Source organism: Loxodonta africana, chromosome 22, assembly GCF_030014295.1.
Source record: "Loxodonta africana isolate mLoxAfr1 chromosome 22, mLoxAfr1.hap2, whole genome shotgun sequence".
NCBI lineage: Eukaryota > Metazoa > Chordata > Mammalia > Proboscidea > Elephantidae > Loxodonta > Loxodonta africana.
Genome location: NC_087363.1, coordinates 14,349,332 through 14,366,491, shown reverse-complemented (window position 1 = coordinate 14,366,491; position 17,160 = coordinate 14,349,332). Strand labels below are relative to the sequence as shown.

At 43.1% G+C, this 17,160-nt stretch overlaps 1 protein-coding gene across 4 annotated transcripts in view; it reads left to right on the top strand.

The window, feature by feature from the left end:
• ABHD6 (abhydrolase domain containing 6, acylglycerol lipase) overlaps positions 1–17,160 on the top strand; it is a 62,915-nt gene that overhangs the window by 31,367 nt on the left and 14,388 nt on the right. For all 4 annotated transcript variants that reach the window (XM_003410039.4, XM_023547577.2, XM_023547576.2 and 1 more), the window contains 3 exons: positions 12,349–12,505; positions 13,755–13,868; positions 15,041–15,173. In XM_003410039.4, coding sequence (XP_003410087.1) covers positions 12,349–12,505; positions 13,755–13,868; positions 15,041–15,173 — 404 coding nt within the window. The remainder of the gene's footprint in view (positions 1–12,348; positions 12,506–13,754; positions 13,869–15,040; positions 15,174–17,160) is intronic.

Below are 17,160 nucleotides of genomic sequence, written 5' to 3'. Positions count from 1 at the left end.
TCACTTTTTTTTTTTTAACCTTAAGTCTCTTTTAAAAGGAAGCTTTCTCTCTCTACCTTTCTAGGAAAACTTGCCATACTTGCCATAAATAGTACATTAATATAAAAAAAGTAAAACACAATGACATTAAACATGTTACTCAGTTTGGCCTAGATACTGTTGCCTGTAAAAGGCTGAGCCTCCTTTCTCTTTGTTACAAAACGTAAAAGAGGTGTTACAGGTGCAGCAGCCCCGAAAGGCTAGTACCTTTCTCCTTGATACAAATCAGGTAAGGTTAATAGTTGAAAAGGGTGACTTTCTCATAACGTGCTTCAGTGACTGTTACGGATTAAGTTGCGTCCCCCCAGAAATATGTGTTGTAAATCCTAACTTCTATGCCTGTGGTTATAATCTCATTTGGGAGTGGGTTGTCTTTGTTATATTAATGAGACGGGATTAGTGTAGGGTGTATCTTGGGTCAGTCTCTTTTGAGATAGTACAGAGATTAATTGCAAGCTAGAGCCAGAGCTGAGGGAAGAGAGATCCGAGCTTGTGAAGATCACCCAGGAGTAAAAGCTCAAAGAGACAAGGACCATCTACCCACTCGTGATATTTCTGTTACAGCAGCGCTAGATGACTAAGTGACTTTTCGTGACACATCCATTTGCCAAGTAAAATCACTTCTCAGACCCGTAAGGTATGTGTCCCACCACAGGAAACACTGAAATAGGTGTGGTTCTTCACTCGGCCATAAGTAAGTACGCTGAGATTCAACCAGGGCCCCTAGAGGTTAAGGAGCCCTGGTGATGCAGTGGTTAGGAGCTCAGGCTGCTAACGAGAAGGTTGGGAGTTCAAATCCACCTCAGAAACCCTATGGAGTAGCTCTGCCCTGTCCTATGAGTCGAAACTGACTCGATGGCAACGTTTTTTGTTTTTTAATTTGGTAGCGCAGTGGTTAAAGCGATCGACTGCCAAACAAAAGATTGGCAGTTTGAAACCACGAATGGCTCCACGGGAGACAGATGTGGCGCTTTCTTCTGTAGAGATTTACAGCTTTGGAAACCCTTTGGGGTTTCTATGACTCGGAATCGACTTGATTTTTTGAAGTTAGCCCTCAGTTTTGAAGTTAGCACACACTTCTGTGTACAGAAAGAAGAATGTCTTATGCTTGTGCCCTTTATCTGCCCTCCTTTCTGGCTCCCTTTTGTTTCATTAGAGCATGGAATTTTCCACCTGCCAGCCAGGCTCTGATCCTTGAAAAGAAGCTAATTGAACAGAGGGGAACCTTTCATCTCTCTCTCTCGCGGTGGTGGCCCCTTCAGAGGTCACCCAGGACCCACCTCGGTGTTGACAAAGCTGAGACTCTGGCCACTTGACCACCATTGCCCAAGTTCTGTGCTTCGGGCCAAGGCTCCTGTGCGGCCACTAGCATGGAGAGGACAGGGTCTTCCCCCCCATCCTGCAGAGGCACTGTAGACCTCCCCACACAAGCGCCATCTTTGTTAAACAAATCAAACCGAAGCAGAGAATGCTGTTCACCGGTGTGACTATGGATATGGCTGCCGACAGAGGTGCGATTATATCAACCAAGGCTAATTCCACCCCCCACAGGCGGAAACCAGCCCCAGTGCTGTACTGGCTCCCAGCCCCCATACTTCTTGTGTTGTCAAGGAGAAGGGTTTCAGAGTCAGAGTTTTAGAATAATTTTGATATCTGACTTTTAAAGAGAAAAATAGCTTCATAGCAAATAATTCACTTTTTAAAAATTGAGTAAGATTCACATACCGTAAAATTGACCCTTTCAAAGATACAGTTCAGTGGTTTTTGGTATACTCATAGTTGTGCAACCATTCCCACTGTCTAATTCCAGAACATTCCATCTCCTCCACCCCAAAAAAGCCTGTACCTTTTGGCATCCGCTCGCACTTTTCACCATCCTTCATCCCGTGGCAACCATTACTTTAGTTTCTGTTTCTTTGGATTTGCCTGTTCTGAACGTTTCATATAAGTAAAAATCATAATATGTGGCCTTTTGTAGACCAGACTTAATGGTCTGACTGAGACTAGAGGGACCCTGGAGGTCATGGTCCCTGGACCCTTTGTTAGCCCAAGACTGGAACCATTCCCAAAGCCAATTCTTCAGACAGGGATTAGACTGGACTGTAAGACAGAAAATGATATAGCTGAGGAATGAGCTTCTTGGCTCAAGTAGACACATGAGACAATGTGAGCAGCTGCTGTCTGGAGGCAAGATGAGAAGGCACAGGGGACAGGAGCTGGTTGAATGGACACGGGGAATACAGGGTGGAGAGGTAGAGTGTGCTGTCTCATTAGGGGCAGAGCGGCTAGGAGTACATAGCAAGGTATGTAGAAGTTTTTGTATGAGAGACTGACTTGATTTGTAAACTTTCACTTAAAGCCCAATAAAAAAAGAAAGAAAGAATACAGTGTGTGGCCTTCTGTGACGGACTTCGTTCACTTAGATCCCTGGGTGGCACAAACAGTTTGCTCTTGACCACTGACTGAAAGGATGATGGTTTGAATCCACCCAGTGGCATCGAGGAAGAAAGGCCTGGTCATCTGCTTCAATAAGATCACAGCCAAGAAAACCCTGTAGAGCGTGGTTCTACTCTGAAGCACATGAGGTCACCATGAGTAGGAATTGACTCAACAGCAACAGGCTGTTTTTTTTTTTTTTTTCCTTAGCATGATGTTTTCAAGGTTCATCCATATTATAGCATATATTAGTACTTCATTCATATTCATGGGTGAATAACATTCCATTGTATGAATGTACTTTGTTGTTGTTCTGTGCCTTCCAGTTGGTTGAGGCTCATGGCAATCCTATGTGACAGAGCAGAATTGTCCCATAGGGTTTTCTAGGCTGTAATTTTTTTTTTTTTTTTAATCTTTATGGCGAAACCCTGGTGGCGTAGTGGTTAAGTGCTATGGCTGCTAACCAAGAGGTCGGCAGTTCAAATCCGCCAGGCGCTCCTTGGAAACTCTATGGGGCAGTTCTACTCTGTTCTATGGGGTCTCTATGAGTCGGAACCGATTCAATGGCAGTGGGTTTGGTTTGGTTTTGGTTAATCTTTATGGAGGAACCCTGGTGGTGCAGTGGTTAGAGCACTTGGCTGCTGACCAGAAAGGTCAGCAGTTGTAACCCACCAGAGGCTCTGCAGCAGAAAGATGTGGCAGTCTGCTTCTGTAAAGATGTACAGCCTTGGAAACAGTATAGGGCAGTTCTACTCTGTCTGTAGGGTCGCTGTGAGTCAGAGTTGACTCAGTGGCAGTGGGGCTCAGCAGTGGGAATCTTCATGGGATCAGATGGCCAGGTATTTCTCACGCAGCCGACCTTTCAGTTAGCAGCTGAGTGCTTAGCCATTGAACCACCAGGGCTCCTTCTGTGTTTATCCATTCATCTGTTGGTGGACATGTGGGTGGTTTCTACTTTTTGTCTTTTATTAATAGTGCCACATAGCAAATAGCTCCCTTCTATTAACAAATAATACCATCCAAACCCAGAGAGACCCATGAATCAGAGCCTTCAGTTGCTCATTAATTGACAGGACAGACACATGTGATCTTACCGCCCACCCTTAAGAAACTCTTAGTCATGGCTCCACAGGACGATGCAGTGGGGCCAGCTTACAGACCTGGGTGGGTCAGGGTGTTTCAGGACTGCTGTGCAAACAGGATACTGTAAGTGGTAGAGGAAGCACCTCCCTGTCCGCACCACCCTGCTGAAGGAGCATGCTCAGAGTGAGGTGCAAATGTTTGGTGATATGTCCTCCTCAACTTCCCTCTGGGATCTTTCTTGTCAGGCCAACATCTTCTCAGCTCCTCAGGAACAGGTGTCCCCAGTAGGCTGTAGCCGGCCTTCAGAGCAGCTTTCTCTGGTACTAAGTATCCCTGGAGTCTGTCCAGCCCAATTCCACAGCAACGTGGACGACTGCTGTATCTGCAGGAGATGCCATGGGCTTCACTGCGTGTCAGAGCAGAGCCACAGTGGGGGTGCTGTGGCCACTGTGGGTGACATCAGGGGCAGCTCTGATTTTCATTGTATCTTGAAAATATTAAGACTTCACATGATGAAAAAACTGAGATTTTTCTAAGATTTTTGTTTGCCCAGAGAAACTCAGTAGTGAAATCAGGATAAGAAGTCTTGAAATAAGAGGAAAAAGGGTATACGGATTGGAAAAAAAGGAAATAAAAAACAAAAACAAAAAACTGACATTGTTTGCAGGTGGCACAATTGTGTACTTATAAAGTTCAAAAGAATCTATAGCTAATTTATTAATACTCGTAACTAAATTTGGAAAAGTTGCTGAATACAAGATCAAGAAACAAAAGCCAGTTGTCTTTCTATATGCCAGCAGCAAACAACAATGAAAAATTTTCGATGATGGCATTTGCAGAGTACCATCAACAAATATAAAATACCTGAGAATGACTCTAAAGAACAATGTGAAAGACCTACACAGAAAACCACAAAGTAATGATGAGAGAAATTTAAGAAAACCTAAATAAATGGAAGGATTACTACATTCACGAGTTGGAAGACTTAACATTGTAGAGATATCACATTTCCCCACAAGGATCTACGGATTCAGGGTACACCCAATTAAAATCCCACAGGGTTTTTTTTTGGGGGGGGGGGGTGGGATAGCTGATTCTTAAATTTATGAGGAAGGGCAAAGAGCCAATTAAGCCAGACAGTCTTAAAGGAAAATAAAGCTAGGTGATTTACATATCAGCTGTGAAGACTATAAAAAAAAAAAAAAAATTATAAAGCTACAGTGAATTAAGACAGTGTGCAGTGGGCACAGGGCAGGACAGACAGACCAGTGGAGCAGGAGAGTCCACTGCAGAGGCACATAGATACAGTCACTTGATTTATGACAGAGATGGCTCTGCACTGCAGCTGGAGAGGGGCCTGGGATAGTAGAAATCCATCTGGAAAAAAACAGAATCTTAACTCCCGTGTTAGGCAGAATGTCTAAAAAGGACTCCCAAAGATAACTCAACTTAGTTCCTGGAACTCATGAATATGATGAATTATGTTATTTACGCAGTGTAGTTGACCTGAAGATAGGGAGTTTATCCAGGGGGCCTTATCTGATCACATTTGCCCTTAAAAGTGGAGAGATTGGAGCATGTGAAGGACTCACCCTGTTGCTGGTTTAAAGTTAGACATGTGAGGAGGAATGCAGGAGGGCCCTAGGACCAAGGAGGAGCCCCCAACCCACAGCCAGCAAAGAAACAGGAAGCTCAGCGCTACAACCCCAAGGAACTGAATTCTGCCCACAACATGAATGAGCTTGGAGGTGGACTCTTTCCCAGAGCCTGCAGACAACAGTCCAGTTCAGCTGACCCCTTGATTTCGGCCTTGTATACCCGAGGAGAGAACCCAGCCGAACCCACTTCTGACCTACAGAACTGAGATGATCAGTGGTGGTAATTTGTTATGGCAGCCAGAGGAAACTAATACAGCCCCATCCCAACCTCATATCTTAGACAAAAATCAAATCAAGGTGGATTGCAGATTGAAATGTGAAAGGTAAAACAAATCTTTTAGAAGAAAGCATAGAAACATATTCTTATGACTTCAGGGCAGGCCAAGATTTCACAAATATGACACAAATAATCTGAGAAACTGAACTGTATGAAAAAGAATGGGGCATCAGGATTGGAGGAAGACTCATTTAACATCCTGAAATATGCAATTGATATCACTTTACTTGCTGAAAGCGAAGAGGACTTGAAGAAGCACTTACTGATGAAGATCAGACTACAGCCTTCAGTATGCATTACACCTTAACATAAAGAAAAAAAAATTCTTACAACTGGACCAATAAGCAACATCATGATAAATGGAGAACAGATTAAAGTTGTCAAGGATTTCATTTTATTTGGATCTACAATCAATGCCCGCGGAAGGAGCAGTCAAGAAATCAAATGACATATTGCATTGGGCAAATCTGCTGCAAAAGACCTCTTTAAAGTGTTGAAAAGCAAAGATGTCACTTTGAGGACTAAGGTGTGCCCAACCCAAGCCATAATGTTTCCAATTGCCTCATGCATGTGAAAGCTGGACAGTAAATAAGAAAGACCAAAGAAGAATTGACGCCTTTGAGTTGCGGTGTTGGAGAAGAATATTGAATATACCATGGACTGCCAAAAGAAAGAACAAGTCTGTCTTGGAAGAAATACAGCCAGAGTGCTCCTTGGAAGCGAGGTTGGTGAGACTTCATCTCACATATTTAGCACATGTTATTAGGATGGACCAGTCCAAGGACGTCATGCTTGGTAAGTCAGTGAAAAAGAGGAAAACCATCTAAGAGATTGATTGACACAGTGGCGGCAATAGTGGGCTGAAACATAGCAACGATTATTAGGATGGTGCAGGACCAGGCAGTGTTTTGTTTTGTTGTACATAGGGTCATTATGAGTCAGAACTCGGTGGCACCTAACAATAACAAAATAAAAACATTTTATTCATAAAAAACACGGTTTTGAGAGTGAGAAGCCAGATCAAACAAAGGGAGAATATATTTGCAATCAATACATCCAAAAAAAGACTTGCATCTAGAATACATAAAGAACTCCTACAAATCGATAAGAAAGAGCATATAACCAAATTAATCGATGGACAAAATATATGGCTACATCATAACAGAGGGTATTCAAATGGCCAGTAAACGTGTGAAATGGTGCTCAACTTCATTGGTCATCAGGGATATTCAGATTAAAACCACAATGAGATACCATTATACATCCACCAGAATGGCTAAAATGAAAAAGTCTGACTGACAATTCCAAGTATATATATTGCTGATGGGAGTTTAAATTGGTTTGTTCACTATGGAAAACTGTTTGGCAACATGACCCAATAATTCTATTCCTAGGTTTGTACTCAACAAAAATGTGAATAAAATGTGTTACATACATACAGTGGAACACTACTCATCCAGTAGGAGAAATGAAGTCTTGATACATGCTACAATATCGTTGGAGCTGGAAGACATTATGCTGAATGAAATAAGTCAATTGCAAAAGGACAAATATTGTATGACCTCTCTTATATAAAAAGACAAGAAAAAACAAATGTGTAGAGAACAAAGTTTATTACTGGTTATCATGCAGGGGAGCGAGGGGGTTAACAGTGATGGAAACATTGTGTTGATCAAGGGTAGGGTTGTGCAGCCAATTATTGTAATTGCTGCCAATAAATTGTATGCCTCTAAAAAGTTGTGTGATAGATGTATTTATAACAACAGCAAAACAGAAAGAAAGAGTAGTTGCTGAGGCTGATCATGTACAGCCAAAAACCTCATGGGATTTGGTTTCTTGGTTTGGAGATTTAGGGTTATGGTTTCATGGGACATCCCAGTTAATTGTCCTAATAACATGTTTAGTGCCCCTGTTCTACCTCCTAGTTCAATGCATAGTGGCTGGGTTCTTGAAAGCTTGCAAGTGGCCATCTAAGGCACAATTGGTCTCTATTCACCTGGAACAACAGAGGAAGAGGGAGAGTCCGGAACAGGAGGAGGATATGGCATGTGTGGCTAACTGCCTCCATGAACAACTGCCTCCTTTGCTGTGAGAACAAAAGAACAGGATGGTGCCTGGCTATCATTACTGAACATTTTGATCAAAGATTCTGTAAAAGAATACTGATTAAAAAGAATACTATTCTAAAAAGGAAAATGCAGAACAGAATTTCAGATTCTTATGGACACCAGACTTCCTGGAGGAATGAAAGTTGAATGAACCCCTGAAACTATTGCCCTGAGATAATCTTTAAACCTTAAACCAAAAATATCCCCTAAAATCTTCTTAAAACCAAACGATAGGTTAGCTTAACTAGTAAAAAATATCTACCTTGAGCATTATTCTCTTTAAGAACTATCTATGTGGGATCAAATTGAGAACAGCAACTTAGGGGGCAGTGAGTTGATGTTAAGGGGGGAGGAACAACTCAGAAAAGGAGAATGAGAATGGTTATACAACTTGAAGAATATAATCAGTGTCACTAAATGGTACGTGTATAAACTGTTGAATTTGGTGTATATTTTGGTGTGTATATTCTCAACAACAAAATAAAATTGTTTTTAAAAAATTTGAATGAAGACATGCATGAGAATGTTCATAGCAGCTTCATTCATAATACCTTCAAACTGGAGACACCCGAAATGCCCATGAATGTTGCAGGAGTTAAATAAATTGAGGTTCAGTCATGCAGTTATTTATACAATGGGATGCTATAACTAGGAAAAGGGAAGAAATAGTGATACGCTCTACAACATGAATGATTCCCACAAACAATATTGAGCAAAAGGAGCCAGACACAATAGCCTATTGTATGTATGGTAAAGGGACAAAACAGGAAAGGCTGTGTTAGGGAGATGGAAGTGAGGTTGTAGTAACCTTTACGGGGTAGCGATTGGGAGAGGCAGGAGGGTGGGTGTCTGAGATGCTTTCATATTCTAGATCTTGATCTGGGTTGGCAGGTCCATGGATTCGTTCACTTTGTGCAGATTCATTGGGCTGTACACTTGAATTTGTGCACTTTTCTATGTAACAGTTATACTTTGATTAACAGTTTCTTCATAAAAGGATAAGTAAAAGTGTGGAGACACTGGACTCCTGGTACATTGCTGCCAGGAGTGTAAAATGGTGCAGCTACTTTGAAAACTGTCTGGCAGTTTCTCCAAAGGTTAAAAATAGAGTTACCATATGACTTAGCAATTCCATTCCTAGATGTACACCCAAGGGAATTGAAGACATATTTCTACACACACACATTAAAAAGGTTCACATATATTCATAGCATCATTATTCATAATTGCCAAAGTAGAAACCACCCAAACGTCCATCAACAGATGAATGGATGAACAAAATATATACCCATACAATGGGCTGTTATTCAGCCTTCAAAAGGAATGAGGTACAACATGGACGGACCCTGAAAACGTTACATTAAGTGAAGGGAGTCAGACGCAAAAGACCACATATCGTGTGATCCTATTTATGTGAAATGTCCAGACTAGGCAGATCCACAGACAGAAGCTAGATGAGTGGTTGCCGGAGGACGGAGGAAAAGAGGAGTGGCGAGTGACTGCTTAATGGGTCCGGGGTTTCCTTTTGAGGTGATGAAAATGTTACAAAATTAGATAGTGGTGATGGCTGCACAACTTTGCTGATAATATGCTAAAAACCACCGGGTTGTCACGTTAGAGGGGTGAGTCTTATGTGAACTATATCTCAATAAAAAGAAATGATGAAGTACTTTTCTTCAGAGGGTCCTGTCCACTGGAGAAGGCGAGACTTGTAGCACAAGGGTCCAGGACTTGGGAAGCCTTCTCTAAGAGGCACCCCACAGAGTTTCCATTTTGGGTTTCTCTGTTTAGGTCAGTAGAGTCTTCAGTGACTTCTGTCCCTGAAATCAGAGGAATTTGGCTCCTGTACTGAGAATGTCTGTCTGTAAAAGATCTGGTTGCTGAGACATTGGTTGGTCCCAGCATCGTTCTTGTCTTTGCTTCTGTTCTGAACCAGTGCAGCTATTTTCTAACCTCTCTGCCTTTATAACGTTTATGAATTAGAGGTAACTTTTTTTTTTTACTCGCTCTTACCCTTCAACCAAACAAGGCAGTTTTTTTTTTCCATCTGGGCCATGGGTCTTCCATAATTTTTTTAGCTGGCCTGGTAAGCTTTAAGAGTCTTCTTCCTACTTTTTCACTGATCGGATCATTTGATGCTGTTGAAAATATTAGTTCTCCAGCTCCTTGTTTCCAGAGCCTTGGTAAAGTTCTCCAGTGGCTGTACCAATTGTAACATAAAAGCATTCCTGGTTTTCTTGTTTCTTTGTTTTTTCAGAGTGAATAGTGTCAGCTCTAATCCAGCGCCATAGCACCACCCCTCACAAGAATTCAAGGCCCTGAAAAAATAGGTTAATTTTTTAAATGAAAAATAAGAAGTAGTGAGTAGTCCCAAGAGCTCCACCTGGTCGTGGAGAAGTCTTCGGTTCCTGAGCCTGGCACTTCATGCTGCCTTGCCAGCCCCATCTCCCATCCCTCCGGGTTCAAGCTACATGTGGTGATTCCTATGCCCTTGCCCCCACCATGCCTACTTCATGGCACACCTGCACCATTGTCTCCAGCTAATAGATCCTGACTGCCTGGGTACCTACTCAAATCTCGTCTTTTCTACAAAGCCCATCCAGCTCCTCCTTGGGTACTTTCTGCTAGGGCTGTAGAGAATTTGAAGATTATAAAAAGGTACCACAAAGAAAATATACATTACCCATAGCCATCTAATCATTTTCTTCAATGCGTCTTTCTTTTTTGCCACTTCTTATCTTCCACTCCATGTGTGCATTTCATTTACTTGGATCCACAGTCAATGTCCAAGGAAGAAGCAGTCCAGAAATCAAACAACATATTGAATTGGCAAATCTGCTGCAAAAGACCTCTTTGAAATGTTAAGAAGCAAATGATGTTACTTTGAGGACTAAGGTGTACCTATCCCAAGCCATGGTATTTTCAATTGCCTCAATGAGTAGGGAAGACCAAAGAAGAATTGATGCCATGAATTATGGTGTTGGCAAAGAATACTGAGTATACTATGGACTGCCAGATGAATGAACAAATCCATCTTGGAAGAAGTACAGCCAGAATGCTCCTTAGAAGGAAGGATGGCGAGACTTCGTCTCACGTACTTTGAACATATTATCAGAAAGGATCAGTCCCTGGAGAAGGACATCATGCTTGGTAAAGAAGAGGATCAATGAAAGAGGAGAAGACCCTTGATGAGATGGATTGACACAGTGGCTACGATGATGGGCTCAAGCATAGCAACAATTGTGAGAATGGCGTAGGACCAAGCAGTGTTTTGTTCTGTTGTACATAGAGTCGCTTTGTGTCAGAACTGACTCAACAGCACCTAAAAACAATAACAATGTGTGTATAATTAAAAATGTTTTAACAGAATTGGAATCAATAGTATAAGAAAAATTGGGGTACTTTTTTTTTCCACTTGATATGTCATCAACATTTTTCCATATTATTGAATATGCTTTGAAAACACCAATTTTAATAACAGCAAAGTAGTCCAACTGTTATATAGTTTGTAATACATCCAGACAATGGACTGTCTTATATATGCTTCCATACTTCTGTGTGCAGATACAAGTACATATGACTATCTGTCCTTATCTCCCTCCCTCCCTCCCCTTATTTTATACAAAGGGTTAAAATCAGTCCATTTAGACTATTCACTTTTGCATGGGCAAGACTTGGCTATCTCTTTGGTGCAAAGCATACCATAAAGTGGATCTCTGATTGAATTAATTTTATCTTCCATCTTGGAGGGATTCTTCATGCAGGTAGTTCAATTTGTTTAGATGGTAATTTTGAATTGAAATTGATTTAACGCCAAACTCTAGCACTGCCAAGTCTTATATAACCAACAGGAGCCGAGCTTTCAAACAGCTGCCATATGTTGTCAGGAATAAGGCCAAAGGACCAACGCAGATAGTTCTCGAGAAACAAGTTGTCACTCTGCAAGTCTTTGGGAATATGTATTAACACAAGGTTATTACGTGAGAAATACTTCTTACGAAAACACCCCCTTTCCCCTTCCTAGTACAAGCGATTAGTAGAACAGCTTTCTGGAATGGTTTTTGTCATGAATTGACATTGTCCCCCCCCAAAATGTGTGTATTAACTTGGTTAGACCATAATTCCCAGTATTCTGTGGTTGTCCTCCATTTTGCGATTATAATTTTATGTTGAGAGGATTAGGGTGGGATTGTAACACCACCCTTACTCAGATCCAGTGTAAAGGGAGTTTCCCTGGGGTGTAGCCTGCACCACCTTTTATCTCTCAAGAGATAAAAGGGAAGCAAGCAGAGAGTTGAGGACCTCATACCACCAAGAAAGCAGCACAAGGAGCAGAGTGTGTCCTTTGGACCTGGGGTCCCTGGGCCTAAGAAGCTCCTAGATGAGGGGAAGATTGAGGACAGCAACCTTCCTCCAGAGCCGACAAAGAGAGAAAGACTTCCCCTGGAGCTGACACCCTGAATGTGGACTTGTAACCTACTGGACTGTGAGAGAATAAATTTCTCTTTGTTAAAGCCATCCACTTGTGGTGTTTCTGTTATAGCTGTCTAGATGGCTAAGACAGTTTTGTTTACTGCTTCTTGTGGTTGAAGCTCTGGGTGACTCCGGAGACCTACATGGAGGGCAAGGCTGGAAGAAGTGTTTGCCTTTCCACGGAATAAGACGTACAGAGAAGACCTGTGTCCCATCTTGAAGCCACTTCCCTGGAGCTTGCTGATTTTGTTTTGCCATTATTTTTCCTCCCCAGGTACTGGCGTAGGACTTTGGGCATGCAGGTCCGCTACGTCTACCATGAAGACTATCAGTTCTGTTACTCCTTCCGTGGCAGACCAGGGCACAAACCCACCATCCTCATGCTCCACGGATTCTCTGCACACAAGGATATGTGGCTTAGCGTGGTCAAGGTGAGGTTCTAGATTCTTCTCTTGCAAAAGGGCGTCTGTCACTCAGTACTGAGGGTTTCCACTTGGACCTGATGTCATCAGAAGTGATAGAAAACAAAGGGAGCCCTGAACTGTGGGTCAAGTCATCTTACTTACAAACTAACCCAATGTATTATTCACATTCATTTGTCAGGCAAAAGTTTATTGGGTTGAATATTATTCATAAAATCTGTGCCTTAGAAATCATTTTACCTTGTGAGTATTTCTTAGGGTTTCTGACGCTCGGCTTCATCTTGGAGTTGCCATGGATATTAAGATCAGGCTTTAAAAAACTAATTTCTTCTTTTATACTCCAAGTTCCTCCTCTTCCTTCCCTTCCTTCACCTTCTTTTTCTCCTTCCCTCTTCCTTCTTTCTTCTACTTTTGCTTCTTTTTCACTTTTTAGCCATGTAGAGAAATGGCCTTGATCTAGCAGCTTTCTGGAATAGTTTCCCAAATCAGTCATTTTTTGTCCAGGTTTACTTGGCTGTGGCTACTTGTTTGACTTGGTAAGGGTAACTGGCTCGTGAGGCCAGGGCTGGGAGAGGTCTTGGGAGGGCTGCCCCCGAGGCTCCCCACTCAAGCAGAACTACCAGAATGATCCCAAGTAATTATGTATACCTGGAGGAAAGGGCTCACAGATCCTCTGCTTACCTGTGTTCTTATTTCGAAATTTCACCATGAGGACAGTCATCCCATGTGTTCATGAGCCTCTTGCTTCCTGACCCCACCTCAGATAAGCATCCTTCATGTAACTGGATGTTTGTTGATAACTGGTTTTTCTCAGTTTCCTGGTTGAAAGTGGTACATATATAAACGGAAGAAGGTGAAAGTTGTTTTAGGATGATCATCACCCCTGGCATTAGACCTTAATGCAGGAAAATGTAAAGTTACTGAAACCAGAATTGGGGTGATCAGACATGGTTCTTAGGGAAAGCATGGCTCCTATTGGAGCTGGTCAGTGTTCTGGGGAACTGAACCCCTTCTAGTTCCAAGTCAGCAGCTACCTGACTGGAGTAAGTACAGACAGGGTGTGAGAAAGGAGAAGGAGGGCCTCTGCTCCCTGTGAGGCTTCTGGCCATGCTTATTCATGTCAGGTGTTACTGGGGTAAAACACCAAGTGGCCCAGGCTCAAACACATCCCCAGGGATGGCTGTTCAGGTCACCTAGGAAAAAGGACAGACATGTCCTGCACACCACATGTTGACTCTCTGGGGCTGTGTGTCTTCAGTTCCTTCCCAAGAACCTGCACTTGGTCTGCGTGGACATGCCAGGACACGAGGGAACCACCCGCTCTTCCATGGATGACCTGTCCATAGATGGGCAAGTCAAGAGGATACACCAGGTAAGCAGGAGATGCCACCAAAACTTCCCAGACTGGGTCCTACCTGCCATTGCATGGCCAAGTCTGGAGAGCAGGCAAGAGGGTTCCACGCTGATTCATGGCCCATTCCCAATGCATTCTGTCTGCAAGTAATTGTGAACAACATGGCAAGCAGATAGTAGTCCTGGTCAGCTACGGTGGGCCAAGGCTTATTGCAGGTGTCCTCCACTAAGCCTCCTGTGGTTGTTTCTGAAGAAATAACAATCTGGTCGTTTTCTCAGCTCTTTGAAAAAGGAGTTTGGAATTTCTCAAGACCATTTCCTTCTCTGGGGGTTCCATTTTTCTGCTTATTAGCTGCATGATGACAGCAATAGCCTCTGTGCCTGATTGGGGAGGTTGGGGGTGGTATTCCCTGCATTTCGTCCCACTTTAGCATCTATCGCCAGCCTCTCTGGCTAGGCACTCCAGGCCACAGGGGCTCATGAGCCGTTTCAGAATTTGTTAGCCTATAAGTTTCAGATTGACATTAATTTGTTTTTTTCCCCAGATGAGGATATTTATTTAATGTCTGCCTCCCCCTTAAACTGAGTATTCTAATAAGGTCAGGAACCCTGTTTCTCTCGCTCTTTGCTGTGTACTCAGCACATGTCGCTGGTACATAATAGATATCTGATAAATATGTGTTAGATGGTTAGATGATTGGATGAATGGATGGATGGACGGATGGACAGATGGAAAGGGCTTTGAATTACGGCAGGAGTCAGCAAAATATTGCCTCTGGGCCAAATTTGGCCTGCCACTTGTTTTTGTAAACCAACTTCTGTTGGAACAAGGCCATGTTCTTCCACTGATGTATTGTCTTTGGCTGCTTTTGTGCTACCACAGCAGAGTCAAGCAGTTACAACAGAGATTAGATGGTATACAAAGAGAAAGTACTTACTCTCTGGACCTTTATTAAAAAGTTTGCTGACTCATGAATTAGGAGAGCCCTTGTTTACTTATAAATGACTTGTCAATAACTTGTGCCAGGTAAAGAGAAATACTCGTCTTAAAACGGATCCAGTAGAGTCTGAGACCCTGTTTCATCAGTAGCCCTTTTTAATTGTCCCCAAAGGAAGTACAGGAGTTTGCTGCTCTGTAATTTTCATTGTCCACAGCTGTATAACCAAGCCTCCCCTCATTTCCCTTCCTAGTTTGTAGAATGCCTCAAGCTGAACAAAAAGCCGTTCCATCTGGTAGGCACCTCCATGGGCGGCCACGTGGCTGGGGTGTACGCTGCTTATTACCCATCGGATATCTGCAGCCTGTCCCTTGTGTGCCCTGCTGGTAAGTTACAAGCTAAAATATCCCGGGGAGGGACCTGAGCACAGCAGGATCTGCCACTCTGAAGAAACAAGTGGCCAGTGTCTGCTGTGACCCTTTCCTCAGCAGCATCGTTTCAATGAGTGCTGTTATGGATTAAATTGTGTCTTCCAAAAATGTGTGTCAACTTGGCTAGGCCATGATTCCCAGTATTGTGTGATTGTCTACCATTTTGTCATCTGATATGAGTCTCCGATGTGTTGTAAATCCTACCTCTATGATGTTAATGAGGCAGGATTAGAGGCAGTTATGTTAATGAAGCAGGACTCATTCTGCAAGAATAGGTTGTGTCTTGAGTCAATCTCTTTTGAGAGACAAAAGACAGAAGTGAGCAGAAAGACAGGGGGACCTCATATCACCAGGAAAGCTGCACTGGGAGCTGAGCACATCCTTTGGACCTGGGGTTCCTGTGCTGAGACGCTCTTAGACCAGGGCAAGATTGATGACAAGGACCTTTCCCTAGAGCCGACAGAGAGAGAAAGTCTTCCCCTGGAGCTGACACCCTGAATTTGGACTTCTAGCCTCCTAAACTGTGAGAGAATAAATCTCTGTTTGTTCAAACCATCCACTTGTGGTATTTCTGTTATAGCAGCACTAGATGACTAAGACAAGTGCTCTGGAAATAGGCAGTGTTTTAGTGATAACTAAACAAACAATAGCTATAGAACAATTATCATATCAGACCTACTGTCTTATTTATCTAGTACTGCTATAACAGAAGTACAAGTGGAAAGACCGTGTCATCTCCTCAACGGCATTGTGAAAGCCACACTCCATACCCCACATTAGATCAAAAGGGTTGCTGCAGAGAGGAGGTCCATAAGGTATGGATTTCTGCAGCATAGCCCGTATCATTGATACCACTGTCCTTCTTTCTAAAATCTAGCTTTGGGGCTAAGCTCGACACCTAGAAATTTGCTCAGTCATGGAAGTGAGACTAGCTTTGCACTCCTGTGGAGCATCAGCCTCCATAGACCACCTTGGGTCATGCTCCAGGGTGGTGGGAAGTAATGGTCAGCTTCAAGAGACTGGTTCTCAGCAGAAGCCTGATGCTCTTCTAGAGAAAAGGGCCTGTGTAGACGGCAGCGGTGCTGCTGCCCTGACACGGGGACAGCTCAGGAGAAGACTCCCACTCTCCCCACGCTTTGTGTCTTGTTCCTAGAGGAAGAGTTTACAGGAAAGGGGTCCAGGCCAAAGGAAAGAGTAGTAAATCACTCCAGTGATATTTTTTTTTCTTTTTCTTCACGTATTTTATCCAATCTCTCAAAGACACAGATGTGAAATGGGCTCAACAAGTTGTCTTCTAGACTGTTGTCGTTGTGTGCTGTGGAGTCAATTTTAACCCATACCGACCCCATGTGGCAGAGTAGAACTGCCCCATAGAGTTTTCTAGGCTGTAATCTTTATGGAGAAACCCTGTTGGCATAGTGGTTAAGTGCCATGGCTGCTAACCAAAGGGTCAGCTGTTTGAATCAGTCAGGCGCTCCGTGGAAACTCTGTGGGGTAGTTCTACTGTGTCCTATAGGGTCGCTATGAGTCGGAATCAACTTGATGGCACTGGGTTTGGTTTTGGGTAATCTTTACGGGAGCAGATCTCCAGGTCTTTCTCCCATGGAGCCACTTGGGGGGAGGGGGGCTGTTTCGACTGCCATCCTTTTGGTTAGCAGCCAAGTGTGTAACTGTTGTACCACCAGGGTTCCTTGTCTTCTGACTAGTGCTGCTTAAAACTCTAGTATGCATAGGAATCCTCTGGCAACTTATTAAAATGCAGATTCTGATTCAAGAGGCTCAGGGCAGAGCCGAGATACTGAGTTTCTTGGGAGCTCCCATGTGATGCCAATGCTGCTGGTCCAGGGACCACAGTTTGAGGAGCTAGGCTCTAAGACATCCGTAAGGATGCTTCTCAGAGTGTGGTTTTGATACTGAGCTAAGGATGCAGTATCAATTTTTT